The following is a 25,667-nucleotide window of genomic DNA, read 5'->3' as shown; positions in this document are numbered from 1 at the left end:
GCACTTGATCTGGTAGAAGGTTTTTGCCTTTAACTGTAGGGACACCGTTCTTCACTTGGCACAGCTCGGTGTTGCAGTAAGTTTGAGAGTCTTTGTCTTTCACTTGAGTGGATAGGTCTCAGCACTTTGCAAGTTTAAGAGTGTATTTTGCTCCAGGAACCAACGTAGCCTCCCTTTTTATTCACCTTTCTGCTTCCAAGGAGAACTGCTTTTCACACCAGACACATTTGTGTTTACAGATAAAAAAAATTTAAATTAGAATAAAATTGAAATCTAGGGTGAGAAAAAATTACTTAATCTTTTAAGCTGTGTGCTCTATGGGATAGAGGGGCTCTTTATCCCTGTGCCTCATTTAATGGTACAAGACTGGAATCCAGCCTGCAAGACATAAAATCCACTTAATAAAAAATCTGGACAGCATCCAGGAGTCTCTTCTGTGGCTGCAGATGTTACTTTACAACTACCCCATGCTAAGATCCATCAGATAACTAAAGTAGCCATCAGGCTAAAACACAGTCAGGCGTTTCACTATAGGATGGAGAGGGTATGGGTTCTGTTTGTTTTAAGTTGATATAGAGTACCAACCATGACAGTACAGAAAGAAGGGAGAGGGCAGCATGGTAGCCAACATAGCGACCAGCTTTAGTCTCCAGTTACAAGCTTGGTGTGTGATGGGTAGCTAAAGGCCTCAAGACTTTGAAACAGTTGATACTGGCACTATCTATACATTGGGAACGTAAGCAAGGAAAGGGCAGTGTTCGTTTTTAACAGTTTGCATCTCAAAAAATTTGGGGAATGCAAAGGGCCTTTTGTACCCTCAGGAGTATTCTGTGGATGTTGGTAACCAGCTGTAAGCTTTTCAAAGGGGATTAGGTACAGCTCAGTGTACTGAAAAAAAGTAGTGAAGGACAACTCCTCTTAGTTTCTTCTGTAGGGAATCTGAGCCAAAGGGCTGACCTAGCTGTGAGGGCTCTGTTTGTAGGAGTGTCTGACTTGAGTGAAAGCTAGATCAGGTTGTAACTGAAAAATATAATGTAGGAAGATTATTTTAAAGAAATAAAACCCACAACCAAACAAAACCAACCTGGCTGGCTGAAAGATGAGATTTCTTTGTGTGTTTTCAGCATCAGTGAGGATTCAGCTGTACTGCAGGTTCTGTATGTTTGCTTTTTTAATATCAAAACCTGTGCTTTAAAACAGCCATACTAAATATGTTTTTAGTTTATAGCTTAGCTGGTCTTTGAAATAGCTAGTTACAATCTAGTTCAGATTGCTGTTGGGCATCTTACAAACAGCAATTGTTAGAAAAATCTCTTTAGGTCCTTGGTTGTTGGCATTTGTAGGGGTTTTTTGGCTATGAAATAGAAAAGTTTCATCAATTTTATGTGCAAATTAAGAAGTTTGGTATCTTTGAAATACTTTGCAATTTTTAGAAGCTGTAAGACCATTTTTTTTTTTCCCCCTAACATTTCAAAATAGAAATAGAGGTCTCCCAGTTAGGAAATCCTTTTGCTTTTTTTGTTTTGTTTACCATATCCAGCCCCTAGTGCTGGCAGAAGGTTTTGCTTGGTCTCTTGAGTACCCATGAGTTAACATGCATTTTTTCTTAGCCATTGCTTGCTGCTGGATATGAGCCAGGGGTGTGACTTTGAGGGCATTAATTAAAAGGCTCGGTTAGTTTAACTTCCTAAAAATGATAGACATTTTTAGACTTTGCATGTATGATTCTAGGGGAAGAATTGGTAACCTAAAAATAGAAATAAACAGTGTTGCTTTTGAGATTGACTTTTGTAATCAGAAGTGTTAACTTCTGTTTCAGGAGACAGCTTGGAAGCAATGTAACAACTTTAATTAAACAGATTGAAGAGAAAGAGGAGGAGTTGTTCTAATCTTGCAGTCTTTGGAACAGTTATTTAGCTGTAAATACTGATCAAATAATTTCACTTCTTATGGCCATGCCTCCATCTTAAAGCAGCTCTCGAAAGGCCACCAGCGTGAATTAGGGTGTCTCATGGGAGATGATAGTAGCAGTTTCTAATGGCTTACGCCAGTTCCTTGGAAACCATATGCAAAAACCTGGTAACTGCTAATTAATGGTTTTATTTCTTAACATGCAGGAAAATCATAGCTTTAATTTTGAAAACTATCCACATATATCTTACTGCTGCAAAATTGATCGCATTGGCCTATTCTCATTTGTTACATTTTGATGGTCATAAAGCTTGGAGAGGATGAGGTCTGAAGAGGCTTTGGTGCTTTTTGTTTTGTTTAGTGTGCAAGCATGTGACTTTGGGGCCCACGTTTAAATGCAAGGTGCCCATCTTTGTAGTGTTTTGATGCTGTGGCTGCTTCAGAGATACCCAATAGCTGGTGCATTATTGCATTTGGTAAAATCTCCTAGTTTTGTGCCTCTGAAGGGTTGCAGAAAAGTGTGTTACATCCACTGGTTCCCCAGCTATTGAGAAGAGGAGGAGTGTTCCTCCCGGTAACCGGGCGCTTTGCTGAAAGCAGGCGACTCGTAATCCTGTGGTTGGTCATACAAACAAGGTGATGCCAGAATCAGAGCTGAGAAAGCAGTTCAAGATCTTCTCTTTCAACACCCTCCTTCCCCAAAAGTGAGTTCGTACTTGACACCATGTCTGTTATGGCTGTGGTTGAGAGCACCTGGCAGCATTTGCAAAGTGTGGTCCTCTGGGTGGAGCAAGGGGAAAGGAGCTAGCACAGCATGCCATGCTTGCACCCACCCACCCCCGCCTTTTTTTCCCCTCTTTGTGATATTAATTTGCAAAAGCAAAAGAAGGCCGCTGACAGATGAGGAACCTTTAACTGGAGAGCTCATTATGCATGAGCCAGGAGTGCCTGTGTCTTAGAATAAATATGGATTAGTTTAGAGCTCAGTAAAGTCGTCGTTTAGAGAACTTAAGTATGAGTTTGCATCACACCAGCCCTTCGACACTGTTTGTTGTATGCCCACAGCATACCATAGATCTGCCCCTTGGCGTACTGTATACTTCTGTATACTGGGTAGCACCCAGTGTTAGGCTACAATATTCTTTGGAGTGTAAATCAAGAATTTGCACTGTCTTTATAGCTTCAACCATGTATTCAAACTTTTTCAGGGTATTGAAGAGGCAGACTACTGTGTGTCTTAGCACTCGTTTTCCTTTTCATAGGTATCAGCCTTTTTCTGTTGATGGTATAACCATCTCAGTTCCACAGTACGAGCACCTGAGGTGGGTGATGCAGACTTTCATTTCTAGACAAATCCTGCAAGCTGGTACCATTCTGCACTTGCTGCCCACTCAGAAACTTCTAGTATGTTCACACTTTCTTTGCATCTTTGAAGGATAAAAGTTGCTTTGTATAATCCAAAACATGGCCTTAAGAAACAAAAACAAACAAGAAAACCTGGTGCTGTTGGTTTGGCACGGTGCCAGATTCTCCTACAGTTCCGCAAGGGCAAGAGTAATTTTCTTCAGGATGAGTCCATGGATTTCAAGGAGAGGAGGAGGATGGAAGCATGAATTCACTGTTGCTTCCGAGTCTTGCTTTGTCCAGGTCCTATCGTGGGTGTTGCAATCTCTGTGGAACAGAAGTCAAAAACCTGTGTTCTTGTATCTGCGTGAATGTGAAACTCACCCAGGCAGTAAGAACACCAAAGATTGTCCTCCTCTTTAGTTGCTTTAGTAGGTTATGCAGAATTTCTTAAATCTATTTTGGACAAATTAGAGGAAGAAGGTTCTGTTGTGAATAGTTCCATAGTTCCATTTCCTAACACTGTGGTTTTGGTGAAAGATACACACTTTTCTGCTGTTCTGCAGGAATTGCAGAAAAATAATTTTTTTCTCTACTGTTTCCAGATTGAAAAACAGAAGGGCCTTCTGTTCAAATGCTATTTGAAAAAGAATTTATGCAAAATGGAATAGGATCTGTTTTGTAATGGGGTCTGGTACAATAGTGTACCAAGAAGCCTCTTGCATATTTTTAGTACAGAAATACATTGTTTAATGTGGGCACTTGTTTTTCATGGGTTAAGCTACGTTTCAGGCAGCATTTGTCAGTTTTATTTTAGTTATGCTTTTGGAACCTCTTACTGTGAGAATACATCTAACATATGCACTTGTAGTGCTTCAAAATAAGAAGGGATAACGTAGTATTTGAAGGCATCTTCAGTAATGCACATATATTGTTGTACAGAGGTGTTATCTTTGATCTGTGGCTGGAGGTATAGGTAGGTCATGGAGCATAACTAAAATCAAAGGGAGGGTTGATGCTGCTCAGTGTCTGTCTGAAAATTTTCTGAAGGCTGTATAGCCAGTGAGGATAGGAGCTGGAGGTTGAATTCAAAATTCCTGTTTTATTTGCTCAAGTTTGCCAAAGGTGTGTTTCCCTTGTTCTTGTTACTAATCTGTTTTATTGTTTTACACCACAGTGAGCGTGGACGTTCATAAAGAGAGGGGCAAATAACACTGATCACTGAGTCTGCTGAAGGAGGTGCAGGATGTGGAGGCTGGGTGCGCAGTCTGTGTTCGGCACACGAGTTACATAGTAGGTGATGGTCTTCTAGCCCTTCACCTTCTCAAACCAGCTTTTGAATGCATTGTTACCTATGAGGTGAAAATGAGTTTGATTTCTACCTGGCTTGTGTTAATTCACTTGGCAGTTGACAGGCCCTGGCTCTGCAGGGAAGAGGATGAGAATAGTGAGTTCACCACAGGTCAGGAGCAGGCGGACTGTGCAGGCAGGTTTGCGTAGTGCCTGCTCTTGCCATGCACTGCTCAGGAGGAGCAACGTACCAGCTCTAAACGGAAAGCTTTTCTTTTTATAAAACATTGATTCATTATTGTTAAAATATAGAAGACTAAATATTCTGAAAAAAATAACATCGAAAGGAAAATTGGGCATCTGAGAAAGATCTGACTCATGGTATCCTCCTGGTGAACTTCCTATTGTAAAGCAACATGCTCCGCTTTTTCCACTTGAGATTTGCTTGAATGGCTCCCTTAGCCTGAGCTCCCACTAGCCACGCACAAAAACCTTTAGTGGTGTTCTAATGCTCTGAACTTCTTTGACTGGGGAGGCTGGTATTACAAGCAAAGTTTTAGGTTTGTTTCTTTTTAAGCAGCTCTTGTTTTCTGTAGGCATTGTTATAGAGTAGTGGGAGTTGTTTCTAGGCTCTGGTGTGGTAGGATGTGTAGTGTAAATGTGTGGACTAAGTAATTAAATTGCTGGACTGAATGTCTGCCTCTTGTGAGTGTGATTGTAGGAGGGCGAGATCAGAGATTCACTTGGTCCTTCTGGTGCAGCACTCAGCCCCTCCTTGGGACAAGTAAGGCTAGATTGGATCAGGCAAAGAAAGCTTCTTTCTGCGTGGAGGGCAGCTGGATGTGACAAAAATCAGGGACTAGTCAAGGCATCCTCTGGTTACCACTGAAAGGGCATTAAAGAACGCAATTTATGAAGACTAGGGTCAGTTTATGTGTACTGCAATATAAACATCTGTTGCAAAAAGTTTTGAGAAAAGATTTTGCTAAATAGTCCTGTTCAGTTTGTTTTGCTCAAGATTCTTCGCTGCAGTAACTCCTTGAAAAATGAAGCCGAATCTGTCCTTGTCACTTGTTCTGAATAATGGATGAACTTGGGCTTTGTTTAATCCAGCTCATTCTGCAAACTTTGTTTGTGTTTGGTTTAAGAAAACCAAGTCATCAGCAGTACATACAACACATTCCATGCTCAGCCTCGCAAATAGATGCTGTGCCGATTCACTAGGTCTGACTCCACTTGTAAAATAGTCAGTGTCTCACTTTGTCCATTTTTTGTTTAAACCAAATAAAGTCAGACTAGAGCATCTTTTAAAAAGCAAAGCATAATCTTGAGATATAAGCCTTGTAGAGGCCAGTCCATTTAGCTGCAGATACATTAAAAAAATCCTAAAACTCAGTTATCAGGAAAATCCTGGTCTTTCGATAGCTTATGTAGTCTTGAAAAAAATATGTAGAGACCTCTGGTGGGAAGAAGTGAAGGAGGAGTATTCTGTGTTAAGCGTAGAAAGTGAAGATGCAGGAGTGGAGGGATCTCGGCTATGGTGTCCTCTTGCTGTGCCTGTTTTAGTGATTTCTCTTATTGAGATTTCTCCAGCCATGCTAAGACTACAGATGGCTGCAGTGATGGAAGAACAAGCTGTGCCTTATTTTAGGGGCTTGACGTGTATTCCGCAGTGAGTTAGGCTGGGAGACTGCTGTTTTGGTTCAGAGGCTGACATGGTAATGCTGTGAGATGGTGAAGTCCGTTTGCAGGCCTCATGCCGGAGTCTGCAGTCAAGTGGGAGCAGGCAGGCTAGGCCAGGAGAACGTCAGCCATCCTACCTTCGCTTGCTGCTGGATGTGTCTTGGCATCTTGTACAAATATATTGGATGATGTCTGGGTACGGAATGTTCTGAACTTCCATGGTGGAAGTTAAGGAGAGGTGGGGAAGAAAACCCCACAAGCCCCTTCCTGAAAGGCAAAGCTTCAACTTATAATGTACTTCATCTTATAATTAGCTCAGATGGGTTTTAGCTGCCTGGTGTTTTACTTTCTTCTTAATGTTTCTGGCTCTTGCAGTCAGTGCTGTACCTTCACTCAGCAAGAGGGCTCATTTGGCAAAGGCATCAACACATGACATCATTCTTGCCAGCGTCTGCAGGCCTGTTTAAAGCATTGGTGGTGACTTGACTGCACTTCCCAGAGTTGTATGCAGCTGTGGAATTTCATTGATTGAGACCAACAGGAAATTCTGAAGGAAAAAAACGTAGTAGAAGGTTTGCAAAAGGCTGTTGCTTGATTAGTTTCTTGGCTAATGGTAATACATGGCATAGTGTAGGTCCCAGTGCAGAAGACTGCACTGCAAAGAGAGCTTTTCAAAGTAATTATCTGTAAAATGAGGAAGAGCAACATTAATCCCAAATTAACAGTGGTATGGAACTGATCACATGTATTTTTTTAAGAGACCATTAGAGAACCTTGATAGCATTCCAACAGTTGTGTAGAAAGCTGTGTGGTGGTGGGGAGGGGGGATTGGTTCCTAGTGAAAACCTTGCATATCATGAAAACCTTGCTTTATCATGCTGGTATGCACAATGCAGAGGGGACAAAAGATTATTTTTTAAAAAAATATTCTTAACGGAAGCACTTTGACATCAGTCCTCAAGTAATTATTTTTATCCTTCAATAGGTGCATCTGCATGCTATTGTGCTAACACTGCTGCTTCTCTTATTAATTATACTCTTTTAAGCTTGCTTCACAAAAGTAATCTAGCAGCCCATAATAATTAATGCAGTTAAAATCAAACACAGTAAGAATAAAACAAGCTTAACTGAAAAAAAAAAGGGGGGGGGGGGGGGGGGGCAGGGCAGACAGGGCTTGGAGGGAAAGGCAAAACCCAACACTTGGGCAATTGGATGCCACAGCAGACATGCAGGCTGTAGTGCGCCCAGGTACATAAAAAAAGGTACCTTGTGCATGACAGGCATTTGAAGTATGTTCTTACATGTAACGACGCCTTGTTACAAACAAATAACTGTTGGACATTTTCGCTCCTTTCACCAAAAGGTTATTAGTAATTGATCTTGCCACTGGCTTCAGTGGCCATACTTAAGTGCATTTGCAATTCTTTCCAATGACAGATTCTAAACATTCTAAACTTTTACAATGGTGTGGGTTTTTTTGGTTTTTTGGTTTTATTTTGTTTGGGTTTTTTTGTTATTAAATGATAAGTTTGGTGGAGAAATAGGTCCTGGTTAATGTTACCTGCTTCTGCTAAAAGGTTCACAAAACAGGAGCCAGCAGGAAACATACCTTTTTATGTCCTTCTTTCACAAATGATATTTGGAGAGTTCTGTAATCAAAATATTATGCCAAATATTTTCTGGAATGATCAAACCAAACCCCAGAAGACCTTAAATCTTATATAACCTGATTTTCAGCTGGTGAAATTTGCGGTTTATAAGGTGATGATCTGATGACATGGTGTTTTCCAATCTGTGGAATGTTTTTATTACTTAATTGTCAATATGGTAAAGTGTGGTTCCAGTATTTTGTCTTATTTTTCTTAAAATCAGTTGTTTCAATGGGAGAATTGAAGATACCAGAATCATGGCTTCCATCTGACAGGAAAAGCAGGCATGGTTTTGAGTTTTAGATGTTTTATTAATCTGGTTTTTAAATCTCAATTTAGTTACATAGTATGTAGGGCAGCGATGAAGCTCTTTTTCTGAGCCACAGACTTTGAAATTATAATCTTCCCTGCTTCTTTGCTGATTAAGTTTCACTTGTAAATAATAAAATAAGTTTACTACTATAAGTTGCCCTTCGTCAGGAACGGTTTCTTGTGAACCACATAAAAATGAGTAAATAGCAAATACAAGTTTATGGTAGGCTTTATAAAATATGATCTTTTTTTTTGGATCCAAGCTGGATCCTTTAGCACCTGCCACCAGGTCCCTGCCTTGTGTGGTGGCAGTGCCTGATGCCCCAGTGCTGATGGCTGCTTCGACTCCCCCTCCCTGGGGCTGCTGCTGCTTTGGCAGTGGGGTGAAATGCAAAGCACCACCAAGGGAATTGCGTTTGATTCCAGTACAGCATTAAATACTCCTGCTGAAGGGTTGGTGGTGTTGAATTGATTGAAGCAATTACTTAGCACGGAGATGTAGCTGTTCAGCTAAAACCCAATTACTTCCCCAACTTCAGCCCCATCTTTTTAGGGTTAGTGGTGTGTTATTCCTTACCTTAAACATACTGGCTTTGCTCAAAAAGTGACTATCTAAAAGCTGGTGGGTTTAAAGAAATGAGAAATGTTCGTGCAGCACAGGAAATTAATTTATTTTTTTTTATAGCTGACCATTTGTATTTGTTCAGGTTGCACCACTGTGGATTTTGTATTTGGATTGATCTCTTGAGTTTACTTAATAAGCTTATGAAGGATACTAAAGCTCGTCTTCAGCCTAATTCTTCAGGAGTTATTTTATTTGCTTTTATTGTTGGCTAATGAGCAGCCCAGGTTTATAATGTTGAAGGAGGGGAGAAGTCTGAAGTAAGAAATATTACTTAAATGCTTTAAATGAGCAAACTGCATGACATGAGTTTGGCTGTTTCCTAGCACTGAGGACAGAGATATTCACGAGTAACGCTGAATGCAAATTTCCTGATTAAAGTATGAGCTGGGGCTTTTCTTCTAGGGGTATATGGGTATAAAAGAGCAATGAACAGATTATGGAAGAGAAGGTTGCTTGGCTTCATTTGTAAAACAAATGAAGATATTTGTTTTGTGGAGATATTTTAAAATTGTTTATTTGTGACTTTCTTGAAGAAAATCCCTTGGAAAAAACTGCTGTTCTTTCTGGTTTGTTTCAGTTAAGCATGTGGTGTACTTCGTGGAGAAACTTTCCTTTCAGGATATTTTCTTCTCTTCCTTTCTCTCCCCATTCCATTTTGCTAAATGTTTCTGGCTTCATATTGTGATGACCACTTCCTTTTGTTTTGATGAAGTACCTCTGGCTGTGGATTTCTCTCATACTTGAAGCTGAAGGAGCAAAATATACTCCTATAACAAACATACTGGTGAAAGAGCCTAGGGGAGCAAGCGCTGCTTGTGCTCTCCCGTCAGCGTAGCTTTGTCTTCTCAGTCTGGATTGGGACTCCAGTTGGCTTTTTCATGTTAGTGTATTTCTTTATATTCCTGGCAGAGGGATTTCTTCAAAATTGGAAAATCAATCCAGGCTTGGTGGTAACTGTGTGTATATGTGATGCAGGCGCAGCTGCTGCTGGAGAACTGCACTGAAGCACCAGCACTGTGGCAACCTGTGGAAATCCAAGTGAGCAATGGTATAGTTTGAAATGTAATGAAATAGTGCTATAAGTGTAAGGTCAATTACCAGTCTGGGAGGTGCAGATACCAGTATCACAGGAGATGACACTTGTGTTTTACTGCTCATCTCTAATTTTGTTCTTTCTTTCCTGTCCAGACTTGGAGGGATTTCTGCATTGAGGCTTTTCAACCCTTGACGATTGTTTTATGCTACTCAGTTTTTCAGAATAATGGTCTTATGTCTACATATAGCTGCCTCTTCATGGTTTTTATTTTTCTTTTGGGTTTTTTTTCAAGACATCTGGCATAGCTGCGGATCTCTTTTACAGTATGCTGTAATGAAAAAGTATCTGCTTTGCAGGAATGCAGGTGTAGATTCATTCCTACTTTGAGTTCACTCACTTTGGCACTGACACTGCCATTCCTCCTGTTCTCTTGCTTCGCTTTGCTGTCCTGCTTCTCTTGGCCTGTTTGTTTGCACGTGTGTGTAACTGTTCTTGAGCCATCTCCATCAGGGCTGGCCAGCTGGTTTAGATGTTGGCACCATGTGGAGCTGGGTGTGCTGCTTTGCTTTTCCAGCTTGTGGCATGTTTGCCCTCCCGGGGAGAAGATACAGTGCTGTTTAAGAAAAAAATCACTTCTGATGCCAAGATAAATAAGAAAAGATCCAAACAGATCTGGAGGGACAAAGTGGCATAGCCATTACCTGAGCTGGAGCTGCAGGAAAGGAACGGACCTCTGTAGGATCCTTCTCAGCCTCCCTGACTGGATCTCTGGAGACCTGAGTGCTCTTCTAATGAAAAATTGTGGAAATTTACTCTTAAAATCCATGTGCTGGAATTCGGTGTTTTCATGATTTACTAAGTATACCATGCAGAATGTCTTTTTGTCTCTTACATGTTTCTGATAGCTGATGTTCGGGTACAGGTGAGCAGGCCAAGGGCACCGCCGCAGAGCGCTGGCCGCCCTGGAGAGCAGGCGGAGGGAGGAGAGATGCTGCCGGGCACTCTGACCCTGGGCACGGGGGATGACGTGGAGGGCTGATGGCCCTGTGGACTTGCACTCTTCCCATTAACCTCTGCAGGCGTTGTCCTGCCTTTTCCTGCTGAAGCACCTATTTGTGTGACTCCTGGGATCCCACTCTCAGAGGGAGTTGTCTTCAGTGTAGCTGCTGGTACTGCAGGAATGCAGCTTTTTCTAGCTTTTTTTCTTTCCTCTCCCTGCCTTTCCCTGCTTTGGACGGGTTTTTTTTGTGCTCAGAGGCAAGCTTAGGGTTGAATGAATCAAGGTTAAATTAAAGTTGGTTCACAGGCTAGTTTGTGAAATGAGAATAAGTCAGCTTTAAAGTGCAGAGTGAAATAACTGGAAATAGATGTTTTTTGTAGGCCTGGGTTTGGATTGCTTTGCTTCAAGGAAATTACTTCTTGGGGGTGGTGTGTTTTTGGGGTGGTGCAAGCACAGCTCCCATCAAAGTGAAGGGGGGGGGGTTTACCAACAGACGGGAGCCTGACTCACCTGGCACCAAGTGGGCACAGAGCCTTCCAGGCACAACGGGATGACTTCATTACCAAGCGAGATTTTGCAGGAGAAGCTGCAAGCAGAGCCAACCTATGGTTTAGGTCACCTAAACAAGCCATAGGAGTGAATCTACACAGTTTAAAATGCAGTAGATTAGTTCACTCTCAATTTATCCCAACCTGGAAATTAAGTGATATATTAAAGGAGCGAGGCACAATACGGAGTAGCAAATAAAAGCTGTGTCCTCATTTCCTTCACAGGATCTGACTTTAACTCTGTTTTTCAGGAGAGCTTTAGTTTCCTAAACTTTTAGTTTAGAACTTTAGTAGGTGGGGTTTAAATGTAAATTGTAGGTGACATATTAGTTTTATTGTAGCCTGCAGAAATGATGAATAGTTCAATGGGAAGGTATATAACATGGTGGTCAGCACTTCAGTGCTTAAAATGACTATTATAACACTTGGGTTTTGATTTGAAGAGTTAGTTACGAAGTAGGTAGTGTCCCTGTGATGAAATACTAGGATAGCAGTGTGAACACAGCTTTTTTTTTTTTTTTTTTTTTTTTTTTTAATTCGGGATATTTGCATATAAGTTTTGGGGTACATCTTTTAATAATGATGTGAGTGCATTGTATCTTGACTTTTTCTAAGTAACAACCAATTTCCCCACCCCCTTGATATTTTTTTAAACATGAAACAGGTTTTTCTCTTGGCTTTAGAAACACAAGGATTCTTACACCAGTGTCTCAAAAATCCGAGTAACAATTTTTTCCAGGTGGAGTCACAGGTTTAGTACTTTTAAGTGGAGAAGTGAACTCCATTGAAACTCATTTGTGGGTGGGTTTGCAGTCAGGCTTGTTGATGGAATTTGGGTCATCAGCCAGAAAACAAAGCCGGAACAGAGGGTCAGGAGTCTTCGGAAGAGGGGTCATGGGTCTGGAAGTGGGATCAGAAGTGTGGCCATACAATGGGAAGTGTATCATGGGAGAGGGGGGGAAGCCTGCAAGTTAGATCAATATCAAAAAAATGACTGGCCATTGTTGTCCAAGGAGATTTTGAGGGGCAATACAGGACTTGATTCTCTTGTTGTTTGAGGTATTCAAGTAGAAAAAATAATCCTTTAGGAATGAAAAAGTGAAATTGCCTGTTTTCTTTGCTACTTAGCAGTACTCTTTCAATATGTCTGCATAGAATTTCAAACTAGAGCTTGTGCTGATGTTTATTTTGGGTACCAGATTGTTTCCAAGGTGGTTTTAAAGAGGATGGATCCTGCTCTCTACCCCATGGAAGAGTCTCTGCTCAGGTGTGCTGCTGGCTCTGGGGAGATGCCCACAGGCAAGGGCAGCAGGAGGCGAACGATGACATTAGTGTGCGGACTGGAGGACAGCCTTTTTCTATAAATACACATTGTTTTTCCTGTTAAATGACTGATGCTGAGAGTGGTTTTTAGATTGCTATTTTTAAGAGATAATGTATTCACTAAGGATGTCATTATGTATTGCAAGAGTTTTAATGTAAACTGTTTACATATTGATCTTGTTGTAAATTAAGCTTTCTTCCTTATCTTCAACAGGCAGCCAGATAAACTAGTGGTGGTTTGGACAAGAAGAAGCCGAAGAAAATCATCTAAGGTTAGTTGATGGCTTACTAAATCCCAACTTCAGTGACAAGCAGGGCCAGCTGTCTGCAGGCTTAGTTTCTTGCGTGTGGGGAGCAGCCAAATAAATGAGAAATACTGTAATTGATTTTATTTTCTTTTTTTATAAATCAGTTTATCCATAAAGTTCAGAAAGCTGCTGTTGATGTAAGTGCTAATTTATGGAAACATTTAACTCAGATTTTGGCTTTGGTTATTTGTTTAGCAGAACTGTGTCATCATCAGTTCAAATTCGGTAGCAATTAAGTGAGGCCTAATTAGAAAGGAGAATCTGTTTCACTACTAGAAGTGTATTAAACAATAAAAAAATAAAGTAATAAAGAATCTGACGTCCCTGCAATAGGAAGATGAAGTCTGATAAGATAAGAGGCTATTTCACAACTCAAAAATAGTACACATCAAAAAGAATAAAAACAGGCTCTTTCAGGCCAGTAGTGATCACTGAATTGAATTTTAACATTTAACTTCCACAAAGACTGTAAGGAGTCCTGTGAGTTTGTGTTTTATGGCTGATGACTTGGAGCTTCCCCTTCCTCAGGCTGCCAAGTGAAGTCTGTCCAGTATTTGGGCATTCATAACACTTGTCCTTCATGGGGTTGGGGTTTTTTGATGTGTAAAAGTTTGCAAGCAGAGTAACCCTCTCATGTGAGCTTCACCTTGGTTTTCTTCCTGCAGTAAGAAATCCGAAAGCCTTATGAGGTTACTGTCTCCTTCTTAAATGCTGCTCAGTTTGTCTGGACTGCTAGGTTTTAATGCCCTGACAGTCAGATGCGTTAGCCTCCGTGGAGCCTCCTTTGGGTCTGGGGTGAAGGGAGAGGCAAGACAGACTGGGTGTGTGGCTTGGTTTCCGTAGAAAATGAAGCTTGAAAAACCCCACAACACTCTTCATTTACACTGAGATTGAAATAAATGGCAAGCATTTCTAAACCTCTTCAGCGTCTCATATGGCAATGTCCTGTATGGTATGGTATTATTGGCTAATTAGAGTAAAATCTTTTGTCAATCCTAGCAGTCGGTTGTTGTTCAGGGAGATGGGGAGCCTAGTTCACGCGTACAGCAGGCAAGCAAAGGCCTTTGAGCGCTGGTCATACTGCAGGATTTCTTTTGTTGCCTTGTGTCCTCTGGTGTAGGGCTGTCCTCCACCTGTCCAAAATCTTGAGAAGGGCAACAGGAATGAGCTGGGGAAGAGCAGTGTGCTAACTGCTGGGCAGGGTGCGGGGCAGGAGGCGTGCTGGTCTCCTCCCTTCCCAGGAGCATCTCCCCTTGGAGAGAACTCAGCTGTTCTTGCTCATTCCCTCTCTCCACAGCTGTTGCCTCTTACCTTGGTCAGGCTTATGGCAAGTGGTCTTGTCCACAGGGGAGGTTTTGGAACTCAGTCTTTTAATAGTTCTTTAACACTTCAGTTATAGAGATGGTCTAAGCTCCTCTTTTTGGTGTATGCATGTAACTCAAAATACACTTCCAGGAAACTCTGGACAGTGAGGGGGGCATCCACACTAAGGAAATACCTTGAAATAATTATGTGTTGAAGAACTTAAATGTTTAGAAAATGTGATACACAGTTTCCTACCCTACTCAGGAGAGACTTTTTTGGATTTTTTTTCTGGTACTCCTCTTTTTCTGACTGTCATGCATATTTGCTGTATTTTGTCTTTTAATGTGAGGTCTAGGATGCTCTAAGCTATTTTATCTAAAGACTGGGTACTGGCTGAAAGTGACTGTGCAACCAAATGGCTGCTCCAGTGTGTGTATCCTAAACTCTGCTTTAGGATATCAAAACCCAAAGGTGTTACCTGGTGAGTAAACAAGGGTGTGAACTTTGTCTGGCACCTTTTCCAAGATTACTGGTCCTGTTCCATGTTTGTACTCTTCAGCAAAGCCAGTCGGACTATTCCTCTTTCAGTGAAGGATGAACTAGCTCAAGCTACCTTGAATTTATAGCATGGTGTACATCTAGACAGCAACTGCTGATGTATGGTGTCTATTGCGGCTTCTTCTATGATAACTTTTCCATTTTAGTTTCATTTAATTTCTGTGGAACACAGAGAGAAAAGATGATATAGAACAGTCAATTCAATACTTACACAAGCATTGTAGCCCTGAAAAGCTTGGTGGAAAGCAAGGTATTTGTCCATGACTGACTGTTTTGTTGAGATTCAGAGTATGTCCAGAAGCAGAAGCCCTAACAGAAGTCCGGCAGGGCTTTGTGAAGTGATGGGTTTCTGCCCGTGGTGTTACAGGCATGGTGCCGTAGGCTCCATTGGCAACATTGCATTGAGGTGAGCGGATTTCCTGATTCTAGCTCAGCATTTTGGGCTTGAAGGTTTTTTCAGCTGGACCATCAAGTTCCAGGATATGTCCTCCAGTGAGTGTCTTCTCTTTTGGTCACCAGGCAGTAGAAACAACTCTTAGATAAACTGGCAGATTTACCTGAGACTCAGAAATGTGTTCCACTCATTCATTCATTCGTACTTGGTAAGATCCCACAAAGGTACTTTGAAAGGGGCTGAGTGGCCCTGAGGCCTGGGGAGGGGATAGTTAATTTTTAAGCTTAGGTAGTTGATGTGATTTGAGCTGTTCGGGTCTAAGACTGTAGATCAATAAATGTTCTTGATCTCTTAGTCATCCTGCCAGTAAAATACTTTATTCAACATATTTGTTTCATCTAATTGCTTTCTTGGAAGCAAGTCAAATGAGTATTTCCTCTTATTTTATTTTTGACAGACACTGGGCTCAGTGAGTACAAAGCATTAATAATTGTCTATGTTTTTCAGCTTCTTTGAGAAGGTGGAGGAGAGGTATGAGGTCTTACTGTAAAAATGTTGTAAAGACTTATTTGGAGGTTATGATTTCTGAACTTTTCAGATAGTTAGGGATAATGAGGGGCATCCCCAACAGATAGTTCAGATTCACAGGAACGTTGCGGTTGGAAGAGATCACTGGAGGCCATCTGGTCCAACCCCTCCATTTAAGCAGGGCCACCTAGAGGTGATTGCCTGGGGCTCTGTCTGGACAGCTTTTTGAGTATCTTTACGGTGGGAAACTCCACAGCCTCTCAAGACAGCCTGTGCCGGTGCTCGGTCACCCTCACGCTGAAAAAGTGTTTCCTGATATTCAGAGGGAGCCTGCTCTTTCACTTTGTGTTTATGGCCTCTTGTCTGGGCACCACTGAGAAGACCCTGGCTCTGTCTTCTTTGCACCCTCCCTTCAGGTATTCCTACGCATCAGTAAGATCCCCCTTCCCCAGAGCCTTCTCTTCTCCGGGCCAGACAGTCCCAGCTCTCTCAGCATTTCCTCCTAGTGAGAGATGATCCAGTTCCTTAAACATTTTCATGGCCCTTTGCTGGGCTCTCTCCACCAACTCCATGTCTCTCTTGTACTGGGAAGGTGCAAGAGGTATGTTAACCAAAAATGTGGTGCAACTTGGAAGATGTATGATGGTGCTACAGATGTATAATGGGACTAGCCTCCTTAACCGATCTAATCTTAAGATGCTTTTGAGCCGAAAGCAGAGTTCTTGATGTCCTTCGAAGCCACAAAAATAAGGGCTTTCTGTGATTCTGAAATGCCTTCTGGCCCGCGTGTTTTCTTTCCATGTAAAGTGCAGTGGTCCCTCAATTAGAAGAAATAATGGGAGACACCATGTGCAGGAGTCTGAATATTTTAGTTGTTACTGTGGGAAACATAGAATAGGGACTGTAAGCATGTTAAACTATAGTAAGTTTTACAGTGTTGTAAATGAAAAGCAATAACCACTTAGAGCATTTAAATGGCAGTCTGGTGGATGGACACAGGGCCATAAATGTATCCAGCAGCTGCTGACCTTAATGCAGATTGAAATTACTTGCAGCTGTGTTCTGGGATCCCCCTCTCTGGGCAAGTCTGATAGCAATGCTTTTCAAGAGGCCTGTCAAGACAAGCTGGCTCTGTATGGTTGGGCATCTTCATTGTGTGCAAGGAGTTTACATTTACAGAAAAAGGTGATTTGCAGTCCTGCTGTATTTGACAGAATTACTGAGCAATCCTAGAACCAAAATGAACTTGGGGAGGCTTATCTGCTGATGCAGATGTTGTCTGTCTTCAAAATATGGGAGGTGGAACTTGCCACAACTCCTCAAGCCTCAGTTAGATGGTGGTTATCAACGTCCATGGTTTACAGAGGATGGAGCTTGTAGCAGTGGACTTGCTTAGCTCTTGTTCTGTGGTACCCTGGCACACTGGCACGTTGCCCGCAGGTTTTCAGGCCCTGGGCTTTTGGTTTTGCCTTTTTTTTTGTTTGTTTTTGAGTGGGGGAGGAATGTCTTTGTTCTAGTGTAGAACAAGGGAAAAATGTGTTGTAAATATGTTTGCCTTCATTTCACTGAGATGCTTTCACATTTCTAGGCTTTGAACTAAGAAATTTAAATCTGAAAAAAGATGTTGCCGTGATGTCAAGGAGGTACTCACTATCCCTGTGAACACACACAAGCTGATGGTTGAATCATAAACCTCTGAAGAATCGAATTTGCACTTGCTTCTGAAAGCCTTACAGAATTATTCTTCAAAGATCCTTTTTGTATCAAAGCTGAAAGAAGGTGCCTTGCTGTGATTTCAGCACTTCTGCTGCAGGTTTATCAAAACCTGTTTAAACACGGTGGAGAAGGAATAATGTTGGGAACATTGAAAGGACTTGGAAAATAAGAGCAAAGCCAAGAGAAGCAGAGAGACAGGTAGTGAAAAGGATCCCTTGTCCACAACAGCAGTCTGTCCAGCCTTTTTTCAAGGATATGTCATCAATAAAGCAGCAGCTGGGTCACCTGTTCTGCTGTCCTTGGCAGAACTTGTCCTTGTTGCCTTTTCTGGCTACTCCATTGCCTAGCCAGCCCTGCCTGTCGTTACCAGCTTCTCCCCTGACCAGAGTCACAAAGGTGTGTTGTGACTCTGACACCCGATGACTGCCTGGGGCCAGTGGAGTTCAGTTATGGCACTCCTGGGGCTTTTGGGTTTGGGGGTACAGTAACAAAATCATACTGGGCTGCAAATGTAAGCGGTCAAAATTAGGACGAGTCATTCTGGTGGCTGGTGCATACCATTTCAGGCATATGACAGAGTCTTTAATAAGGCAATTTCAAATTGTTTTCCTGCAGCATTGCAGCCTTGTTAGGGAGAACAGGAGGACTGAGTGGTGAGCGAAACTGCTTAATCAATAAAGAAGTTGGAGAGTGTTTATTAAAAAAGGTATAGGACATGAACAGAAAAGACTGCGTCGCTATTATGTGGTGAAGGGTTGCCTTGGGGAGGTCAGTTTTGTCCCATCCTTATCTACAAAATTCCTGACTGAGGCTAGATAGAGTATTAAAGCTAGATCTGATGTATCTTTCGATTCTGTGGGTGTCTGGAGCACGGGGACTGACTTGCAGCAGTGTTGAGCAGCTATCATTACAGTTAAAGTGAAAAAATTCTGCTTTGGAAGACAAAACAAAAGGTTGTTTCATGCTTAATCCCTGTAAAGTAAGGTTGTTGCTGATTTAAGCAGACCATGCCAAATTAGTGGAAACTGTCTATTCTTTCGTTGCTTGTAAATTGGGGGCTGGAATACCCTTCTTATATTCAAGGGATCCCCTGAAGTTAAATTTTGGTGACATTCTGAGGTGCAGTGATGGATGTCCCAGAAAACTGTGAGAAAAACAACTCTGCATTCAATTATCTTTTTTTTGTGTATGTGTGAATAAGACCAGTAGATAAGGCCAGAAACTGTTTCATGAGAAAGGGGAAGAGGCTCTTTATCTGAGCATCATCTGTTGATGCTGTGGACAATGAAGAAGGCAAGGTTTGGTGAAAGAAGTAGCATGAATCATGCATTTAAAGAATATGTCACAAATGTGTATGTGTGAAATCAAGCTTGAGCAGTGCTGGAAAATCAGCTTGCTAGTGAAGATGAGTTTTTGCTCATTTTCCAAGCTTAGCAGTCTTTCTGTTGCTTTTTAGCAGTAGTACATGGATGCATAATTACAATTGTAACATATGTGCATGCTGTTGAATTGAAGACATTTATGGGAAGACCTGTGGGAATCTGCTAGTTTCCTCACCTACTCGCAAGGGTCACTGACAGCAGTGGGTTGAATGAAGGCTGCCTGGTGTTTCCAGGGCTTTGAACTTCCTTCTTTGGCATGTGATGGGCTTTTTGGATTGCATCCCAGGGTGAGCGTGCGACAGGAACGTTGTTCTGGTGCCCAGCCTCTTTTGACTGGAGGGCCAAGCACAGTGGAAGCTGTAGTCTGGAGTATGGTCTTTAATTTGGCTCCTCCCTTTGTGATACTGAGCTACGGTGCAGAAGAAGCAGCCATCCACAAAGTGCCAGTTGAGGTTTCCTTTGGTGTGGGGGATCAGCAGCTTTTCCCAGTCCATTCCTTTTCCGGCTGGATCATACTGGCCTCTGGCTATCCCGAGATGGTGTATGGCTTTGGTGGGGGCTCCCACACAAAGCAAATCGGAGCAATGCTCGGTCTTCACAAGCCATGTTGCTGGCATGGAGGCACCAAATGAAGGATGTGGCTGCTGAATGTCAGCTCCTCCTCGGAGTTAGGAGGTTTAGGTTTTTTTTCCTCTTCCTGTCTGGGTGTTCTGCCTGGATACTGCTGAAGAAGAGGGATTATCCTTATGAGCTGAGCTGCCATAAGCACTGTTGGAGCCAGTCGAGCTGCTGCTTGGCGCTTGTGCCCTGAACAGCCTGTCACAGAGACAAGTAGCAGAGCTGGTCTGATCATAGGCAGTTGGCAAAAATTTTATCAGGAAAGGAAAAGCAGTAGCTCACTGACTCACAAGAAAGTCACTTCTGAGGCTGCAGGTGAGAAGTAATGGTAGGTCTGTTCTGGCTTTTGCTTTTAAGAAACAGTATTGAGGGCTTAGCTATAGGAACATATTTTTGATTCATAAATATAAACTCTTCCATAATTTGCAGCAGGCTTAAAATATTATGGTCAGCTCTAGGATCTTACAGGAAAGTAACTTGTAATTATCCTGCACAACAGGATGAGACGAGGCATAGTGAGGAAGGGAGAAAGCAGATGGGTAACATAAAGCATCTGGAAGGGTTTGAAATAATGTGGTATTTTGGTTTTGAAGGGTCAGGAAAGAGATTTTTGTAGAGACAAGGAAAAGTGTGAGCAGCAATAACCAGAGTTGGTCATGATAGCAATGGCATATGTGCCAGGTCATGAAAATCCCCTACATACAGGGGCTGAGGAAGTGACTTTCATAATGTACTCTAGTTAATTGATTTGCCTGCATCTGCCTTATCTTCTTCATGATGAAGTGATGGACAGCTGGTGGTGGCATTTATTAAGTCCATATTTGAAACCAAAGTTCCTGATTTGGGGCTGTATTCAACTTTATCTTCTTTTATTCAGATTTAAAAGATTGTTCTGTTTGTGTTCTATAATCTAGATAGCTGAGCAGTGACTGTAAGGGAAGGTTTATATTCAGTCTCTCATGTTTTGTTGTTTGGTGTGTCCTGTTTGCCCCTGGAATTGGCTAGAAGATTCTAGTGTGGATTTGGTAAGGTGTTTTGGTTTTGCTACCTCCCCCTCCTCCCTTTGAGGGGATGACACTGGATTTATAAATGTTTATACACTTTCTTACATTACAGAGAATTGACAGTAACTGTTTTTTGGACTGGAGGAGATTACTTGAAAAATAACAATATTTATAAAATTACCTGGTTTGTTCCAAGCTTTGCAGAAATGTGTTTGTATTTTGGAGTTCAAGTTTGCCTGCAGAGTGGGAGGTAGTTTTGTATGGTCAAGGTCAGCCCCTGGGGTGGGTAATTGTAAGTAAAAGTGGTGTACAAGAGGCATCCCTGGGGTGAGCTAGTCTCATTTTTTTTTTTCAATCAATGTATTGCCATATGTTGAACTAGATGGAGCTGCTTTATAGTCTTCTGTAATGTTTCATCATTTGGTACAGGACTTTCAACAGTGCCAAGAAAAAAATAATTCTGATTAAGCCCACTTGAAAAAGTAAGCCCTCTGTGGAGAGCAAGACCTGAATTTGTCTAGCCTGTGCATGAGGTGAGAGAGGTGTGTGAGAATCTCATTTCACACAGCCAAACAGTGGACACTTAGTGGAGAGACTGTACCTTGTTGATTGCTTAATGTTGAGAATTTGCACAAACATCAGAGCGAATTACTGACTATTGAAGGCTGCTTGACAACAGATTCAGTATTTTCAGGCATTTCACTAATTTTTAATACAGTTTGTAAGACCTTTGGTGTGATGTATCTGTATTATCATAAAGAATCACTTAGGTTGAAAAAGACCTTTAGGATCATAGTCCAACCGTTCGCCCAGCACTGCCAAGGCCACCACTAACCCATGTCCCCAAGCACCGCATCTATGCGCTTTTTAAACGCCCCCGGGACGGCGACTCAACCGCCTCCCTGTGCAGCCTGTTCCAGTGCTTGACCACCCTTCCAGTCAGGAAACTTTTCCCTATATCCAACCTAAACCTCTGGAGGCGGTTCCCCTCATCCCTAGTGCCTGTTGCCCGGGAGAAGAGCCCGACCCCCCTGCCCACAGCCCCCTGTCAGGCAGCTGTAGGGAGTGGGAAGGTCCCGCTGAGCCCCCTCCTCTCCGGGCTGAGCCCCCGCCGCCCCCCCCGCCGCCCCCCCCCAGCCCCTTCCCCAGCCCCTGCCCGGCTCTGGCCACGCTCCAGCCCCTCCACGTCCCCCCGGCCGTGAGGGGCCCAGAGCTGAGCCCAGGGTCCGAGGGGCGGCCGCACCAGCGCCGAGCGCAGGGGACGGGCACTGCCCCGGCCCCGCTGGCCACGCTGTTCCGGGTCCCAGCCAGGATGTGTTGGCCTTCTGGCCACCCGGGCACACGGCCGGCCGTCAGCCAGCCCCCCCAGGCCCTTTCCCCCGGGCAGCTCCCCAGCCCCCTGCCCCCAGCCCGCAGCGCTGCCTGGGGCCGCTGTGAGCCCAGGGGAGGACCCGGCCCTTCTCCTGGCTGAACCTCGTACAAGTGGCCTCGGCCCACGGGCACAGCCTGCCCAGCCCCCCCCGCAGAGCCCCCTGCCCTCGAGCGGATCAACGCTCCCCCCAGCTTGGTGTGGCCTGCACACGTGCGGGGGGCACACTCGATCCCCTGGCCCGGCTCAGCGACAGACGTTGCAGAGGACGGGCCCCAGCCCGGAGCCCTGGGGACACCCCGTGAGCCTGGCGCCAGCGGGAGGTGACTCCGTTCCCCACCGCGCTCTGGGCCCGGCCGCCCAGCCAGCTTTGAACCAGCGCAGCGCACCCCCGGCCCGGCCACGGGCAGCACCGCGGTGTCTCCAGGAGATGCCGTGGGAGACGGGCCAAAGGCTTTGCTGCGCTCCAGGCAGACACCAGCCAGTGCCTTTCCCTCAGCCACTCGGCAGGTCACCGTGTCCTGGCAGGAGATCGGGTTCCTCGGGCAGGACCTGCCATTCACAAACCCGCGCTGGCTGGGCCTGACCCCCCGGCTGCCCCGCACGTGCCGCGTGGTGGACGTGGGACCATCTGCTCCGCCAGCTTCCCTGGCACCCAGCTCAGGCTGACAGGCCTGTAGTTCCCCGGCTCCTCCTTCCAGCCCTTCCTGTAGATGGGCGTCCCACTGGCTGCCCCCGGGTCTGCTGGGACCTCCCCAGTTAGCCAGGGCTGCTGGTAAATGATGGAGAGTGGCTTGGTGAGCTCCTCCGCCAGCTCCCTCAGTGCCCTCGGCGAATCCCATCTGGCCCCATAGACCTGTGCGTGTCCAAGTGGGGCAGCAGATCATTAACCGTATGGAGCATTGAACACTTGATTTATCGGGCCCTGTAAGTTGCTGGTTTGGATCTATTTTAAAAGATTTTTCCCTTCTCATTGGAACCAGAGGCCAAAACTGCAGAGGTATCAAGTCTGTCTTTCCAGTTCGAGCACAGAAGAACAGTTGTGATGCTCGGAACATCGCGTATGGTAGATGGCAGAGCTGGCTGTCTGGATTGTACCTGTTGTTGTTTTAGAGAAAGATCTCAAAACTGGGTAGCCTGAAGTGCCCGTGCGGGTCTGTGGGCTCAGCTCCATGTCCTTTCTTAAGCAGCTTTCTTCCTCTAGCAGCCAGCAGTTTGTGCTAGAGCAATGCCGTAGGTTGGACAATGTCATTCACAGCCCTACTCTATTTATAGGGTGTTTCAGCAACCCCTCCTGCAGCTCCTGTTTCCCGATTTAAAAGAGCTTTCGTGCTATGTTGTCTCCTCTCTTTTTCCACTGGCAGAAAGAAGGAGGAGTTGCCTTTTCTTCTTGAAACGCAACAGAGCATTTCTGCTTCTCTTTCCAGGCCATGGCTCTTCTCCCTCAGATTTCAGAGATGAGTCCAGCAAGAGGAGGGCTGTGGGTGAGGCACCTGCTGCTGGTGGGCACTTAACGCTCAGCTGCTTCTATGGCCTTGGCTTCAGAGACAAGGGGCATGGCTAGTGAAGACTAGTAGGAGATAAGGAAAAAGTGGATCTAGAAGGCACAACCCAATGGGAAACTGAGTTAGAGGTGAGAATTAGAGTGGAAATGTACTGCGCTGATGCAGCGCCTCGCTGAGCCCCAACAGCGATCCCCGTCTGGAAGTGCTGGCAATTCTGCTGTGGCCTGATCCAGCTCACATATCAATGTCAAGACTTAGGATTTTGATATAGGCCAAATGTAGCTCCAAGAAACTGCAGCACAGAGGCCCCCAACATGAGAAATACTATGTTAGAATAAGGCTCTCCATGTTAATTTTAAATTATTGTTGGTGGTGTTGGCCCTTCCTCTGGTTTTTCCGCTTTTGCTTTCACCTTTCCCTTTTTCCTTCCCAGCAACCCAGACATAGCTTTATGTTACCTTTTTCTGTTGCAATGTTTGTGTTTATTTTTCAAAGCCAAAGAAGGACTTCATAACATTCAGTATCACAGAACAACTTTGCTTTAAAAGCTCATTAGCTAGAGCTTGTCTCCTGGTTGTTGCTTTCACTGACGGAAAAACATACATACCCATGTGTGTGTTTGTTGTGTCCCACTAGCTTTGCTGGTGGGAGGCAGTGCTGATAAAGGGCTTGAAGTAAAGCTTTGCCTACACCAGTGAATGCTCGTTTTCTAGTTTGTTTTTCCTTTTAATAAATGGAACAAGTGATCCTCGACTGAGCAGGCTGTCAGTGCCTGGATCTTGGACATCAAAAGTTTGACATAATTGTCAGTATTGGCCAAAACCAGCAGGAAAGCACAGGTTTGAGACACACCGTGAGCTCCTATTAGTTTTGTGAAAATCAGTATCTGGAAAGAGGATGGAGTGCCCCTATGGAGGAGAAGCTGATTTATCTTACAAGATGCTACCCAAGGACAGGCTGGCTGGCAGGTGGGTGTTTGGCTGGCTGAATGTCCCCACCAGACAAGTCGAGAGTGATGCGAGGCACTGCGGGCCCTGTGGAAGGGGGACGCAAGCTGGAGCTCAAGTGGCTGTGGTGGGGATGACAACTGCTGTGGTGTGTTTTGCTGCTTGCAAAACCTGTTTATCTTATAAAATATGCTTGTGGAGTAAAGCTATGAACAGTGGTGTTTGCTTACTTATTCAGAAATTCATCCAGGCCTGCTTTGGAATTAGATTTGAATTTAGATTAGGCTGAAATTCATGGAGTTGAAAGAACCCAACTTCTACTATTTTTAAGTTGCCCTTTTTTAAAAATTCCTCTCTTCAGATGGCCCAAGTCATGTTATTTAAGTGTACTTTGCAAGCACAAATTATAGAAACTTACTGAAATTTCTAACTTAATTAGGCAGCATTGGGAGCTGGAGTTTTAAGCAGAACCTCAAAGATGGAAAAACTAGTGATTAAATGACAGGAGAGCTGGCAACATGTGGCAAGAAAATAAAAATAATGGGAGTGCGCTGCATGCGTGTGGCTGTGGAGGCCAGTAGGGTCCTCTTTGGTGCCTCTGCAGGCTCTATTCTGTCAGCAGCTTCCCACTTCCTCAGCCTCATATCTCTTCCCAACTCCTCCACCTCTCCCTTCATCCTTTCTCTCCTTCCCCTGCTGCCTTAGCAGGTACTGTCACCTGGAGTTAATCTGCAGACCTCTGCTTTGTGAGGACTGAGGGGGTGGAGTGAGAGTGAGTCCACCAGAGGTGCCTGGTGATGCTGCAGGCTCTGGCAGAAGCCCAGCAAGAGGGCTCATGAAGCAGCAGGCATGTGTGATGGGGCTGCTGGATACAAACCTGGCATCTGGAGTACTCACTGCTTACAGCACGCAGCGGTGGAGAGTCATTGCCTCGATGTGATTGAATGGGACTGTTTCATCATCTTTGTCTTTCCCACTTTGGTCTAGCAAAGTCATGTTCAAAGTTGCCCAGGCACCCTCAGGGTACCTGAGAGCCTGAGGCACAAGTCCTACAAACCTCACTATAGGAAAAAATTTGTTCTAATAGGCAGTCTAAATTGAAGTTCTGAGTATTGGAGTATATAACTGGCAATGAGTGATGCTCTAGAATTAAAAAAAAAAAAAAAAAAGAAAGAAAAGAAGCCAGGTTAATTGGCTTCAGGTAACGGTAAATGGCTTGTACATTCTTTCCTGATAAAACTTGCACAGATTTCTACTGACACCTCAGCAGTCACTTAAGTGTCAGTATTCCTCCCTCATTCGTCTTACAGCA

General features: G+C 43.9%; 1 protein-coding gene across 13 annotated transcripts in view; it reads left to right on the top strand.

Annotated features, from left to right (window-relative positions):
• Positions 1–25,667, top strand: part of EHBP1 (EH domain binding protein 1) — a 226,642-nt gene that overhangs the window by 19,274 nt on the left and 181,701 nt on the right. For all 13 annotated transcript variants that reach the window (XM_040598120.1, XM_040598132.1, XM_040598131.1 and 10 more), the window contains exon 3: positions 12,936–12,993. In XM_040598120.1, coding sequence (XP_040454054.1) covers positions 12,936–12,993 — 58 coding nt within the window. The remainder of the gene's footprint in view (positions 1–12,935; positions 12,994–25,667) is intronic.

The sequence above is a fragment of the Falco naumanni genome, chromosome 6, assembly GCF_017639655.2.
Source record: "Falco naumanni isolate bFalNau1 chromosome 6, bFalNau1.pat, whole genome shotgun sequence".
Classification (NCBI taxonomy): Eukaryota; Metazoa; Chordata; class Aves; order Falconiformes; family Falconidae; genus Falco; species Falco naumanni.
The sequence above is the reverse complement of the archived record's forward strand: the minus strand, read 5'-3'. Positions and strand labels throughout refer to the sequence as shown.